This window comes from Hippoglossus stenolepis, chromosome 8 (genome assembly GCF_022539355.2).
Source record: "Hippoglossus stenolepis isolate QCI-W04-F060 chromosome 8, HSTE1.2, whole genome shotgun sequence".
Taxonomy (NCBI): Eukaryota; Metazoa; Chordata; class Actinopteri; order Pleuronectiformes; family Pleuronectidae; genus Hippoglossus; species Hippoglossus stenolepis.
The window spans coordinates 22,535,995-22,551,803 of NC_061490.1; the positions used below are offsets into that span (position 1 = coordinate 22,535,995).

A 15,809-nucleotide genomic window follows, 5' to 3' on the forward strand; every position below is an offset into this window, starting at 1 on the left:
GTCGACATTTGGGCTAAAAACATGTCACCGCTTCGAGCCGAGTTTGAGTGTCGAGGCTTTCCGGGGAACTCTCCCTTTAACCTTCGTTAAATTCAAAATGACATTTTCAGCATCTTTTTATAAACCTCTTCGTCAGACAGCTTCCTAATTATCACAACTAAAGTCTCAACATCCTGTGGCTCACACAGCCGAGCTTGTTTTTTCTAAATGCATCCTCCACTAGATGTCACCAGTTGTTGTTATTGCCTTCACGGCTCCTGGTGACCTTTAAGCAGTTAACTCCTGTCAGGTTGAATATGTTCATAAACTCCATCATTTTCACCAGGTTGACCCGTGGGAAGTGGGAGGTAGTTTGCGACACGACATCCAGCTGCTGGGGCCGGTGGGAACCTCGTTACCCAGACAATGAGTGGAAGTTTGAAGATAAATGAAACAAAAGTTGACAAATTGCTCCGGAGTCAAAGCGATATTTTGGATGATGTGCGTTTTTGAATGATGACAATGTCACAAAAACCAGCTGTGGTGCAGTCCCATGACCCCACAGCACACACACACACACACACACACACACACACACACTCGCTCGCTCCCATGTCATGTCTCTTTCCAGCCGACTGAAGATGAAGTATGTGGTAACACAGGGAAAGTGGTCGGCGGTGCAGAGGAGGAGGGAGGTTGTTGGTGCATGTGTGTGAGTGTGTGTGTGTGATTTTGCAAGGGTGGGGTGGGGGTGTCGTGGGGAAAACCCGCTCTGGGCTGAGGCTTCTGTGGGCCTCCACCTGACACAGCGCTCAGCGAGACTCACCAAAAAAAGTAGGAAATTCCCCTTGTCTTGTCTGATCTAACAAAGGAAGTATTTGCTGGCTGTGGAGGAATTTCATCGTGACTTTTGCCAAATAATAGACCAGGTGTGTGTTTGTGTGTGTGTGTTTGTGTGTGTGTGTGTGTGTGTGTGAGCTCCGTCCAACTCAGCTGCAACCTTTTTTCTTCGGTATTTCAGCGATGAAATTAGTTCACATTCATTGTTCGGACACAAAGTTACAATTTTCTTTCTTTTTAATCAATCTTAATTGAACAAAAAGCACATAAATATAATAATTAACACATAACCCCACCATATTAAATATAAATAAATATTAATAAATACAGATTGTAATAGATATTATTGTCAGGAGCGTAATCCTCATAAGCCTTGAACCCTAAGTCTGCAGTGACGCTGCTGTGTCGTCACCTGCAGGACGTCTGGTCTACTACAATCTCAGGTCAACATAAATAACGTAGAAAAAAAAGTGCCTGAAATATAAATAAGGTTTCAAACTGTTACAGTTCATAGGGATTTAAAAAAAAAATCTTAAATAAGTTTGATCTCAATTGAGATTTCGACATTTCCACATCACCATGAAGATGAATAGTAATAAAGTCTGTGGAGTCATTTTAAAGTGCAAACACACCAAAGAAAGTCTTGCCGCCCTCGGTCTCCAGCTCCGAGAACATGTTGGTCTCCGTCCACAGTTTGTCTCCTCCGTTCAGCTTGAACACTGCGCCCAGGTAGATGGCGTTGTACCAGCCCTGTCCGTCTCTGAAGGTGTAATCCTGAGTCGGGGCGACCTGAGTCGGGGCGATCTGGCACGCCGACCTCACCGCACTCATCAGGGACACTTTGTCGCCCATGGAATCAGAGTACCGCCAAATCCTGTGGCTGACAGATGTGAGTTTCCCCTGTCCATCCTTGCCATCGTCGTCGGTGTCGCTGCAGGAGACTCTGAACGACGCCTGGCTGTAGACGAAGTAGAGGCCGGTTTCTGGGATGATGATCTGGTTGTCCACCAGTTCGAAGCCGCCCTGAGCGAACGTTTGGCCTTGGCTGTTCGTCCACTCCAGCTTCTCTTTGGAGTTCTCGTTCGATCCTGGAAAGAGAAGAAGAGGTGGCGGAGTTACAGCCTTGAAGACGACAGAGTTCTTCTCTCCAGGGGTTTAATAAAATTAACAGGTGCGTTATCAGGAGAGTGGAATGAATAACTAGTGCAACAACTTCCTCATCGTGCCCCAGGCTAACGCACTTCTAAGAGGAAGCAACACATGTCACACAAGTGGAAGACAAAAGGCTGAAAGGCTGGTGGGAAAGCTGAGAAGTTGAGCTCATTGTTTGCTGAGAGCCAAGTCGAGGTGACTCACCTTCTAAATGGATGGCTGCCTTGGCTTTGCTGCTGATCTGCTTCAGTGTTTCGTGGTGATCTGAAGAGAGGAGGACGCAAGTCAGTATTTGTCAAAAAAGACTTCAGACTTAAAGACATAAATTAATACCCTGAGATGGTTTTTAAAACAAGCAGCCGTGCATGTAATCACCTGTTTTCTCATCGGAGTCCGTCTTGGTCAGAGCTGCTGTTTGGCCTGAATTTATCTGGAAGGAGGGGGAAACTGATTAGAGGTGCAAACGCAGACATTTGACTTTGCTGGAGTTTTAAAAATATTTCTTATCATATTCAGACAGAGTGCTTCTCCTTACCGTGTTTTCAGATCTGTTCCAGTTCCAAGAAAACATCAGGACGCCTCCTAAACAAAGGGCCGTGATGAAAAGGCCCCCCATCACCTTACACATCCACCCTGTGGACGACTTCTTCTCCACCAGAACCACCGTCCTCTCCTCCAGACCCGACTCCACGTCACCTGGTGCACTTGTGTAATTCACCATCTTGTAAAATGTAAAAACTCAACCCTTGTCTGGATGCTGAGTCTCAAAGTGGCTTCAGTGTGGTGATGCTCCTCTCTTTGTGTTGCTATTCTGTCAGAATGAACCAGGAGCTTGTAGTATTTATGCAGCGGCAGCCGATTCAGCAGAAGGGAAACTCCAGTGATGTCACAGTGTAAGTGGAGACAGCGGCAGCGGCAGCGAGTGAAACGAGCTGGGAGGGAAAGAGAAGTCACAGAATTTTCAGTGGAGTTTTGCCAGAGTGGAACGGGGGGTTCGGGGTTTCAGGATTGGAAAGTGGTTGGTTTCTACTTTTGGTTTGAAAAAAAATTAATAAACCACTGTGTTGTGAGACACACACACACACACACACACACACACACACACACACACACACTAAATGGTTCATGTATTTATACCTCACTTATGTAGATTTATTTTCAGGTATTTTTCACTTTTACTGAAATAATACAATACTATATCAGCAACTATCTGTACTTTCAACTCGACTACATTTTATGTTTTTACACAGCATTGCATGTTACATGTTTAAGTATTTCTCAAAGCAATCTGATCCAATCAGAGCGAGCCGGTAAGGACTCCTGCAGCAGCCGGTGAAGAAACATCTCGATCAGATTCCGAAGATGAGTCTCAGCTTTAATGATGAGGTGATAGAACGTTGCATCAGGACATGCACTACTTCGTACATTTTTGTTTATTAATTTATTTACATAAAATGTTTGACTACTTCCTTCCCTGACACACACACACACACTTGTTTCCATGACTTCAGAGGACATTACATTGACTCACATTGATTACATCACACAAACCTTAAACCTAAACTTTACCTGCACATCACCTTAACTTAGCTTAACTTAATCTTAACATTTTGTGATTTACATTATGCAGACTTTCTTTTTGGCCCTGTAAGGAAGTTAAGTGCCCATAATGTGACTGTGTAAACAGATTTAGGTCCCCACGAGTAATACCTGGACCACACACACTCACACACTCACACACACACACACACACACACACACACACACACACACACACACACAGTGTTAAATCCATGAAAAACAAACAGTGTACACACAGACAGACAGACACATAAACACAGTGAGTTCATTACAGAGCCACGGACAGAATGTGAGCAGCTAAGGTTTACACTCAGATCCAAAGCTCCCCGACATTCTGAGGTCACTTCTGACCAGATGTTGAAATGCCACAAAAATGTGAAATCATGGAAACGGTCCAACTTGTTCACCGGCTATTTAAGTCACACTCGACTCCCCCACAGATAATGACACTTTGAGTGTTCACTAATGTGCCGCATTTGTCAACGGTTATAATTTTCCCCATTACATCATTATCGCTGTTTTAGCATTTGTCATTCATCATTTGTTTGTACAGCGTCTGTCTCAAGTGGGTGCTCTCCGGAAATGAATACTGATTATCTGCTTATAGATGTTATCATTGTGTGTTATCAACATACACACAGTTAAAGTGCTGCAGCTTTTTTAATCTACTTTTCACCATTTACATAACAAGCAGAATTCAGTAGCCAGAAAAAACACAAACTCAATCATGCCCCTGTCTCTTATACACATGATATGCAGCATATTACCTTATATATACATAGTAACATATATATATACATATATTAACCATAACCCTAATTTATCCGAAGAACCCGTGGAGAGATTTCAATAAATGTTTTCAAATCTCAGTCTGAAAAGAGAAAACTGTGTTAAAGGGAAAACAACTTTTCAAAGCTCTTTCTGTTTCAGAAGTAGGAAATGAGGCAACTCGACAAACTGGTTTTTACGCTCGTCTCTGCCTCAGTTTCCTCTTTTCACTTTCTCTCTTGACCTCGTGTGTCGGAGACGGAACTTGCTCGCCCGGGCTTTTCATCACACATGCCTGAAATATCCTCGCAGTTCTGTTTTCATGTTTATAAAGAGAACTCGCCAATCTCCTTCTCATTGGCTTTCACGTGTCTTTCACTGATTTCTCATTTGAATTGAAGGGGACAGGTGCATTTGAAAAAAAGGACTGATAATGTAAAATAATGTTTTGTGCCTCTTTGAAGTCATGTTGTCTCTTTTCAGGGTCATCGCTTATGTCTTAAGGATCATTTTCATCTCTTCATGTTTGCATTGTGTGTCTTATGGTAATTTGTTGATATCTTTGTGTCAATTTATTGTACTTGAGTGATTGGTTTGTGTGTCTGTCGTAGTTTTCTCTCTCTTTGTGGCTGTTAGGTGCCTCTCTGGTTTTTGTCTCTGGTTATTTCTGACCGTTTGTGGTCATTTGTCGTCTCTTCATGGCCATATTGTGTGTCTGATTTAAGTTTTTGTGTCGCCTGGGGCCATTTTATGTCTCTTTGCAGATATTTTCTTCCATATTTGCGATTGTTGTTTGTCTCTTAATGTATTTTATCTTTGTGCTCTTTTTTCCTCCCTGAGTGATTGTTTAGTGCCTCTCTAAGGTCGTGCTTTTGTTGCTTTGTAGTCATTTTGTGTGTCTTTTAGTAATCTCTGTGTCTTTGTGGTTTTTTTGTATCTTTGCGGTCATCCTGTGCGTCCTATGGTTCCATGGCAGTTTTAAGCGGATGTTGTGGTGTGTGAGATAAAATCACACCTCTGGCTTGGGCATGCAATGCATTCCAGGATGCAAATACAAACCAACCGCGAGATGTTGAAAGATGACTTCACTGTCGCCGTCATCATATGCACCCACATGACACACACACACACACACACCCACACAAACTAATTTACACATTGCCTCTGTCCAGTTCCCCCTTCTCACTCACCTCCTCTTGATTATTCATATGACGGCTCATCAAACCAACACATCCGGTGCGTTCAGACAGGAAGCTCATATATGGGCTACGCTCCCAAACCAGTATCAGTCAATTTCATCTTTAACATTGTTAATTGTGTGTTTTATCTAATGTTTTTGCAAATTAATTTTGTTTATAATCAAAATACAAGTTGCTTTACAAGTTAAAAATCAAACAATCAATCATTTAATACAATTTTATTTGTAAAGCCCATATTCACAAATCACAATTCATCACATAGGGCTTGACAATCTGCACAAGGTGAGACATCCTTCGACCTCGAGGACAAACCCACGTGTGGAGTCCCTCTCCCAGGACGGACAGCAGTGCAATAGAGGCCGTGTGCAACAGAGCAGATCAACAACATAACACTCGTGAAATAACATTCATGAGAAAAGACCGTGTCAAACACGAGAGTCAGAAAGGAAAATGAAGAATTGAAGGTTGAACAATAGGAAACAGGTGAAGGCTATTTACAGCTCACACAAGGGTGGAGCAAACATACAAGAAGGAAAACGTAACAGAAAATAAAACATTAAAAGATGATTGAAATAGTACGATCAGAATTAGATTAAACATTAATAACAACATACGTATAAAAAGTTGAAGGTGAATTCAGACCCCAAGTCGTTTACAAATGTAATGGAATGACAGAAAAGGCCCCGGGCACCTGTGGTTCTCAGCCGCCTGGAATGGTGAGTACACGGCTTCTCCCTGCAGGACCTCAGGTGTGTCGTAACCTTTTTATTTTTAATCATACCTCACTTTTAAAACATACAAATCCAAAACAGCCATCTTCAAATTCTAATCATGACCATATTTTGGGAGGGTTTATCTGTGGCTTGTACAAACACGAAGTTCCTAAAGACGGGATGTTGTTTAAAGAGCAGATCTGTATCACGATAATATACAGTGATAACTCAGAACTGGTGTTGAAGGAACTTTAATAAGTTATTCGAGGGAATAACATTTTCCTTGAGGAATAAAGTGGAAAACCTTTCCCAGAAAATATGAGAAAATGATATGATGCTGTTGTATCTGGATCAATCCCAGGACAATAAGTAACCTGTCACTCTTTTGTAAACTGCACTAGAGTAGTTGTAAATAAATCATGACACCTGATATTCTGTCAGTTTTATCAAGCTGTAGAATCTGTTGAACATTGCCGAGCTGTATTTTCCGAGTCAGAGGTCGTGTGTAATGTGTAACTCACAAACTCCCACTGGATTCCTCCAAGAGACAAACGCCTCTTTTCATGAAGTGGGGGAAACTAAACCTGCCTCAGTTTGAGTGCTCATATCTTCGTGGCCTTTCCCCTTCCCCGTGTGCCTGGAGCTCTGCGAGGCCTCCTCTAATCGTATGCTGACATATTCCCCCCCATGTAACTCCCCCTGCAATGAAAGCGTTTGTTCTTCAGCTGATTTTTGGTTTTTTTTGCACCCGGATTGCATCATTAAATCCCAGGATTGTGTGGTCATCACGCACAGGAGCTCTGCCACTCTGCTGACAAAGATCACCTCGGGGCAGGAAGGAAAGGATGGGAGGAAGGAAGGTGGGGGCAGCAAGGGCGGAGGAAGCTGAGGAAGGAAGCTACTGCAGGCAAATCTGATGTCCTGTTTAGGTGAAGAGCTCTGTTTTCAGATTGTGACACAATCACAGGTGCAGGTTTTTGAAGTGGCATAAAATATATATAAATCCACATCAGAGGGTTTGGTTTCGCTCTCATCGTTTGCTCTTGAGCGAAACCATGTGAGGGAGTTGATGTGTGAGTGATTAAACTAGGCCGGAATGAGGGTTCACCACAAAGGTGGCTTCCGCTGCAGCTACTGTGTAGTCTGGTGGCCTACAAACCTCCAGCATGTCCCCAGTGAGTTACACTTTACCCACTGTAGGTGTTTCACCTCCTCATTTTCCAATCTGAATGGATTCGGAAACATTAAGTTTTTATTTTAATTTTATTTTTTTGTGATTTATCTTTTAGCCGTGGAATGAAGTGATACCAGACTCGGGGGCATGTTTACAGCATCAAGAAATCAATTTAGTGATACGAAATATATATATGCTGGATTTAGCAGGAGAAACTGCCTCAGAGAAAAAACTGTAATAAGTTAGAAGAGGTTAGAAAGTCGTGTGTGTGTGTGTGTGTGTTTGTGTGTGTGTCTGTGTGTGTACTTACTGAACGTTGCCCGCGAGGCTAATTTGAACTTCCACATCATTTGTGCTGTGGCAGGATGTGCTCAGATTTAAACTGTGCCTGAATAAGTAGGACAGTTTTTAAGAGCAGAAAGTTTTTGTGAGACCTACGAAAACCAGTCAACAGTCTCTTGTAATTTAAAGATTTTCTTTTTGAATTTGTGTCTTAGTTTTTTAGTTCTAGTCTTTATTCTTGTCAGTAATCATACCACTTAATGCAGGTTTCAAGTCAGAGGTTTAACCCTCTGAAGTCAACGCTCTATTTAATTCTATTTATTTCACACGGAGACGTTAAATGAAAAACAATTAAAAGTGCTGCTGAGGCCCTTTCAAACAATATCTCATTATGTTTGTAGATCATAACCATAGATTGTAAATAAAGATGGACGACGCTTCTCCACTCTGGTTCATGTCCCCTCTGCCAACATGGAGGAGGTGGGATTTATGAGCTATGCTGCAGCCGGTCACCAGGGAGTGATCAAGACGCTTTGGCTTCACTTCAGAGGAAAAGTCATGTCGTCACGCCAGGTATTTTTAAATTCTTTATCCGACATGGATCAGTGGAAGGAACCTCCCATGAGTGCGTCTCGTAAACACAACACTGACACATCGTCACATCTGCTTATACAGTTGTTATTGTGAATGTGCTGCATAAGCACAAACGACACAAAGCAACATTAGCATTTATTTGGATTCATGCTTCAGGACACACGACAAAAGTCCAATAGTCACTTTTCTTTTGGGGAAATACTAAATAAATGCTAAATCTTATAAATTTTATTAAATAAGAGAAGTCAAACTATATCTGATATGCGTTTCAATCTAATTTCGAAATTATTTTTGTTGGATGTTGTACAGACAAATAATCTCTGCTTTAAGTTAAAGTTAAACAAATATATAAAAAACACTTATCTTATTACTTTGTCTTTGCCACCATGGCGCTTCCTTACAAAACCTTTCACACTCTTATTCCTGTATAACCTGTGTGACAGTAATGGAATTTTGAATCTAGGAGAAGCGTTTACCATGTGAATCAGTGATTGGTCCTTTCGGCACAGTTACAGGTGACCCAGGCTACACTCTGGCTGCTGATTGGTCGACTGTGGCTAATGAATTGGTGGGTCCTGTTTTCTTGGAGAGAGAAAAAAAAAAAAATGTTGCTAAATGGATTTTTCTGCAAGTCACCGGAAATGTACCGGTAATAGTTGTGTTGGCAACATGTCACGTTGCTATGACAACGAGCTGGGAAGCGAGGGGCGGGTGAAGCAGTGGAGGTCACGGAGGTCGGTTCCTGTCAAACCCAAAAAAAGCTGCAGCTGCAAGAAGTCGGTCAGACGTGAACACACAGTGACGAGACACATATTTATAGATTCTGTGTAATTTACATGTTCCTAAGATACGATTATATCCAATGTTAAATAAACGTCAATAAACTTAGAAGAGAGACGCTCATGATACAAATGAGATAATAATACAAACCTTTACTGTCAATGATCATGTTTTGAAGTTTTCAAAGTAGTATAGGATACTTTAAAGAGTATAGGATACTTTATTTTACTAATTATAAACAAATACAGGCTATAATTCATCATATCAAACAACAAATCAATGAAATGGCAGACCACACATGCCTCTTGGTCAATGTCCATTTTCGAGCAAGTTTGAGTCATTTACATGAAATTAATAGTGATTCAGAAGTTTTAAAATAGAAGCAACTTTTTTTTCATTGGAAATAGACAACAATATAAACACTTTTATTTTTCACTCCCATTTTGTATGTGTTTAAGTCAAAGATTCACTTTGATTGTGTTTAATTGTGTTAATGACAAGGAATGGATAAAGTTGAGTTTGACGTCTGGGCTTTAACTCTGTGGGTTCGTCTTCCAAAATTTGATTGATTGATTGATTGATAACAAACAACAACTCAGCGAATCCATGGCAACAGTTTACTTCCTGTTTCCTGTAACGATTTCTTAATCTTTTCTAAAGAAAGACTTTTTTACTTTAAAGGAGGATTATTTTTAACATGATTAGTGGATTCTAGAGCTTCTTACAGTCAAAAATAATCACATCAGTTTATCTCAGGTAGTTCAGCCACTTCTTTGTCATTGCTCTTTGCTAAATGACTTGAAGAAAAACAAGTGTTCACTTCACATGTGTGAAAACCTTTTTTAAATTGTATGTAAAATCATCTTAAAGACGTTTATTTTTATTATATGACCCCATCATACATTTCTCATTTTTGTCCAAGATTTTGAGTTTGTCGTTTTTCAGAACAGATCATGTATTTAATTATCTCTTTGGTTATATTCAGTTCTATGTAAAAAAAAAAAAAAAAATTATACTTTAATTTCAATTGTTTTTCACATGTGTTTTACAAAGAAAGTGTTAACTTTAACTAAATAACATAGACAAATATGTGAGTTATGTTTCCAAATTGATGTTGAATGCTGAGTCACAGTGATGTAGTTTTGCGGTTTCAGGAATTAGTTGTTTATGAAGTAAGCCAACCAATAAAAATGCTTTAATCAGGGAACTTGTTCATTACTTCACAGCTTCTGCAGAATATGATGTATTGATAACTTCAATCATATTTCGCAGGACTGAGTCGAGTAGTATTTACAGAAGTCATTTAAAGTCCCTTTAAAATTCCGACTTGTTACTTCCTCTTTCCGTCATTGTCATATCACCGCCGTCATTACTCATGGTCACATTATTCATCACTGATGTAAAGTGTTGTTACACAGTTTGACCCTTTTGTTGCAGCAACACAGTTTGTTGACTTTGTGTTTGCAAACAATGGCTGAAATGAATGAAACTTTATCCACATTTCTTCTTCCTTCATCACACTGAAAACTCAAAATTTGTAGCTACTTGCTCTCAGACCGTTCAGAGAATCACATGATTCGGCATCAGCACCCACATATGACTAAAATTCTACGAAAAACATAAATATCCAGAAAACTCACACTGGATTATGGAAAGTACGTCCCATCAACCTGACTTGAAGTCAGGGGACTGATCATCACGACAAGACAGAGGAAGTGATAATTATCATATTCCCCCCATTTTTACATTGCATGTGAAAAAAGGATAAAGAGGAGCTTTTTCTTTTCTTTTCATTTCCCCATTTAATGGTGGTTTGCATTAAACAGGAAGTGTGAGGGACAGCCTGATTTAGTTATTTATAAATCGTGGGACTTGATTTATAAATCAAGTTCACAGGATTACACAAAACATGGTGGAAAGAAGCAGAACGGGTCAGAGAAGAACGTTTTGGTTTGGATCGGGATCAGAGGGCAGATCCACGATTTATCTTTCACTTTCTTTAACATTACAAAATAGAACATTTCCATCAACTTTCCATCAAATTTCCATCATCAATTCATTGATGTTGATTTAAAAAATCTGGCAAATCCGACTGATATTTATGAGTGTGAGCAATTTGATGAGGCTTGATAGTATTTAAGTGACTGTTTGTCCTTGGCGGAGGTTTGTGCTCTAATGACTGACCTTCTTGTTTTCCTTTGGAATTAATTAATTGCTCTCATATAAGACTTTATATGCATTTACATATACACATAGATTTAGATGAGTCGTTAAAATAATGTAATTGTTTTGCTGTAAGGGAAAAGTGTTGTGGCTTGTAACATTGTTAACAGTGTAACGAGTCACAATATTTTGGTGTATAATGTATAATTTTATTTATGTGTATATATATATATGTACAAGAGCCTCTTTATTATTAGAGTATTGGAGATGATCTGATTCTTTTGTTACACACAGATCGACTTAATCGTTAACAACAGAAAGTGCTGCTGAATGATGACACAGCATGGAATTCTCCAAATATTTTTTGGTTTTCCACTATCATATACAGTATCATCACACAATGAATGGTAAACCCTCGTCTCCCACACGAGGAGTGTCTGAACTTGTTTCCCTCTTTTCCCCCTGGCACCTTTCAGTGTGTTTCCATGGCCTGACTAAGAAGCCGGCAGAAATGACAAACCTGAAACGACGCCCACATACTGTAACTTCAAAGACACGAGAGAACAGAAAACACCAACAGAGATCCAGAGTGTGAAGAAGTCAGCAGCTTCAGACACCTGTTCGATTCCTGCTTTTCTCTAAGTGCTGATCATAAGGGGGCTCACGTGCCCACAGGTTGTGTGGACACTAACAAGGTGAAGTGCAGCTGTGGGTCTTACACAGAGGAAAGGTGTAGCACAAAATGGAGCCAGTGCTATTTATAGAGTATTGGTAACAAAGTGGATGAATCACTTTTACAGCTAAAGAGGTGTAACAGGATTTATTTTCTGCATTTCACACCTTCTTTATTTTTCCTGACCTCTGGACTTTTCAGTTTTGTCCGAACCCAAATACCAGGTGAAAGGTGAAAGGTGCCTCAGACCACTGTCCAGACCAAGGGCCTAAAAGGAAATGCATGAATAAAAAGAAATGCTCTCAGTCTGTACTTTAAGGACCAATTTGCGGGAGGTTGAGAAGACATTAAACAATAAACAATAGAAGAAGAAAAAGAAGTTGTATGTCTGATGATGTAATATTTGAATTTTGAGGACGTTCATTTTTCTGTTAGTACGGCCATAATGATATAACTCGTTATTTTTATAAATTAAACCACACAACAGAATGAAATATGTTTGAACTGACTTCCATCGTGTCCAGCTGCAATATTAAAATGCTGCACACATATTAACACGATCATTTGATTGTATAATTCAGTACAATGACACTCTGGTACATACATTTGGGATTTTGTTCTAAAGTATTTGTATTTCGTTATGTATATGCAACATTTGACGTTTCAGTATATTTTGTTTTGCTGTAAGGGAAAAGTGTTGTGGCTTGTAACATTGTTAACAGTGTAACGAGTCACAATATTTTGGTGTATAATGTATCATTTTATTTGTGTGTATATATATATACACTACCGTTCAAAAGTTTGGGGTCACTTAGAAATGTCCTTATTTTTCAAAGAAAAGCACTGTTTTTTTCAATGAAGATAACATTAAATTAATCAGAAATACACTCTATACATTGTTAATGTGGTTAAATTACTATTCTAGGTGGAAACGTCTGGTTTTTAATGAAATATCTACATAGGTGTATAGAGGCCCATTTCCAGCAACTATCACTCCAGTGTTCTAATGGTACATTGTGTTTGCTAATCGCCTTAGAAGACTAATGGATGATTAGAAAACCCTTGAAAACCCTTGTGCAATTATGTTAGCACAGCTGAAAACTGTTTTGCTGGTGAGAGAAGCTATAAAACTGGCCTTCCTTTGAGCCAGTTGAGTATCTGGAGCATCACATTTGTGGGTTCGATTATACTCTCAAAATGGCCAGAAAAAGAGAACTTTCATGTGAAACTCGCCAGTCTATTCTTGTTCTTAGAAATGAAGGCTATTCCAATGCGAGAAATTGCGAAGAAACTGAAAATTTCCTACAACGGTGTGTACTGCTCCTTCAGAGAACAGCACAAACGGGCTCTAACCAGACTAGAAAGAGAAGTGGGAGGCCCCGGTGCACAACTCAGCAAGAAGACAAGTATATTAGAGTCTCTAGTTTGAGAAATAGACGCGCCTCACAGGTCCTCAACTGGCAGCTTCTTTAAATGGTACCCGCAAAACGCCAGTGTCAACGTCTACAGTGAAGAGGCGACGCCGGGATGCTGGCCTTCTAGGCAGAGTGGCAAAGAAAAAGCCATATCTGAGACTGGCCAATAAAAAGAAAAGATTGATATGGGCAAAAGAACACAGACATTGGACAGAGGAAGATTGGAAAAAAGTGTTATGGACAGACGAATCAAAGTTTGAGGTGTTTGGATCACACAGAAGAACATTTGTGAGACGCAGAACAGGTGAAAAGATGCTGGAAGAGTGCCTGACGCCATCTGTCATGCATGGTGGAGGTAATGTGATGGTCTGGGGCTGCTTTGGTGCTGGTAAAGTGGGAGATTTGTACAAGGTAAAGGGATTTTAAATAAGGAAGGCTATCACTCCATTTTGCAACGCCATGCCATACCCTGTGGACAGCGCTTGATTGGAGCCAATTTCCTCCTACAACAGGACAATGACCCAAAGCACACCTCCAAATTATGCAAGAACTATTTAGGGAAGAAGCAGGCAGCTGGTATGCTGTCTGTAATGGAGTGGCCAGCGCAGTCACCAGATCTCAACCCCATTGAGCTGTTGTGGGAGCAGCTTGACCGTATGGTACGCAAGAAGTGCCCATCAAGCCAATCCAACTTGTGGGAGGTGCTTCAGGAAGCGTGGGGTGAAATCTCTACAGATTACCTCAACAAATTAACAGCTAGAATGCCAAAGGTCTGCAATGCTGTAATTGCTGCAAATGGAGCATTCTTTGACGAAAGCAAAGTTTGAAGAACAAAATTAATATTTCAAATAAAAATCATTATTTCTAACCTTGTCAATGTCTTGACTATATTTTCTATTCATTTTGCAACTCATTTGATAAATAAAAGTGTGAGTTTTCATGGAAAACACGAAATTGTCTGGGTGACCCCAAACTTTTGAACGGTAGTGTATATGTACAAGAGCCTCTTTATTATTAGAGTATTGGAGATGATGTTTTTTTTTGTTACACACAGATCGACTTAATCGTTTACAACAGAAAGTGCTGCTGAATGATGACACAGCATGGAATTCTCCAAATATTTTTTGGTTTTCCACTATCATATACAGTATCATCACACAATGAATGGTAAACCCTCGTCTCCCACACGAGGAGTGTCTGAACTTGTTTCCCTCTTTTCCCCCTGGCACCTTTCAGTGTGTTTCCATGGCCTGACTAAGAAGCCGGCAGAAATGACAAACCTGAAACGACGCCCACATACTGTAACTTCAAAGACACGAGAGAACAGAAAACACCAACAGAGATCCAGAGTGTGAAGAAGTCAGCAGCTTCAGACACCTGTTCGATTCCTGCTTTTCTCTAAGTGCTGATCATAGGGGGGCTCACGTGCCCACAGGTTGTGTGGACACTAACAAGGCGAAGTGCAGCTGTGGGTCTTACACAGAGGAAAGGTGTAGCACAAAATGGAGCCAGTGCTATTTATAAAGTATTGGTAACAAAGTGGATGAATCACTTTTACAGCTAAAGAGGTGTAACAGGATTTATTTTCTGCATTTCACACCTAGACTTTATTTTTCCTGACCTCCGGACTTCGCAGTTTAGTCCGAACCGAAATACCAGGTGAAAGGTGAAAGGTGCCTCAGACCACTGTCCAGACCAAGGGCCTAAAAGGAAATGCATGAATAAAAAGAAATGCTCTCAGTCTGTACTTTAAGGACCAATTTGCGGGAGGTTGAGAAGACATTAAACAATAGAAGAAGAAATAGAAGAAGTATGTCTGATGTTGTAATATTAGAATTTTGAGGACGTTAATTTTTCTGTTAGTACGGCCATAATGATATAACTCGTGACATGGGGCCTTATTATGGGGTTTCTGACCATGGTGTCTTTGCAGTCTCAGCCTGTACATAGCCAATAATAGAATTTAATAGAATTTCTCACTGGGGCCTCTCTCAGTTTGGGCGCCCCAGGAAATTCCCTCTTTGCAGAACTGGTTTCCACGCTCCTGCAGTATAGCAGGGAGTGGAACCACTCAATTTGTTTTTTTACCTCACTCTCTCCTTCTCCTTTTTTTTTTTTTCACATTCACATTTTGTTATGATTCTGTGTGAAGTGAACCTGACCCTGGGGACTTTTTGATGTGGATTAAAACGAGAACTGTAAGAGCATCACGTTGAAGCTTCATTCTTTGGAAATTTAGGAGGCTGATCTGTGGTTTTCAGGGAAATATCATAATATTGCTTGTATTAACTGCCAAATTGGTACAAACATTCATGTACCTCTCAGGATTGATGTCAAACACTTAATACCCTTAAAATTGCATTCACTGAAGTCGGACATACAGACAGAAAGGTACATCAACATTATACAGTATATGACGAGCTAGAAGAAGACCATGAGCTCTGATTGTGTAGGAAGAAGCTAACCGCCCCCGGGTATCAGTCTGATGACAGCGTT

General features: G+C 40.2%; 1 protein-coding gene across 1 annotated transcript; it reads right to left on the minus strand.

Annotated features, from left to right (window-relative positions):
• Nucleotides 1–1,064: 1,064 nt before the first annotated feature.
• On the minus strand, nt 1,065–2,799 carry tnfb (tumor necrosis factor b (TNF superfamily, member 2)). The gene is made up of 4 exons (XM_035163814.2): nt 2,507–2,799; nt 2,347–2,401; nt 2,176–2,235; nt 1,065–1,907 (listed from the first exon to the last, which is right to left on the minus strand). Exons 1-4 carry the CDS (start codon nt 2,690–2,692, stop codon nt 1,435–1,437), a joined length of 774 nt encoding a protein of 257 aa, XP_035019705.1. The 5' UTR covers nt 2,693–2,799; the 3' UTR covers nt 1,065–1,434.
• Between the last annotated feature and the right edge of the window lie 13,010 nt (nt 2,800–15,809).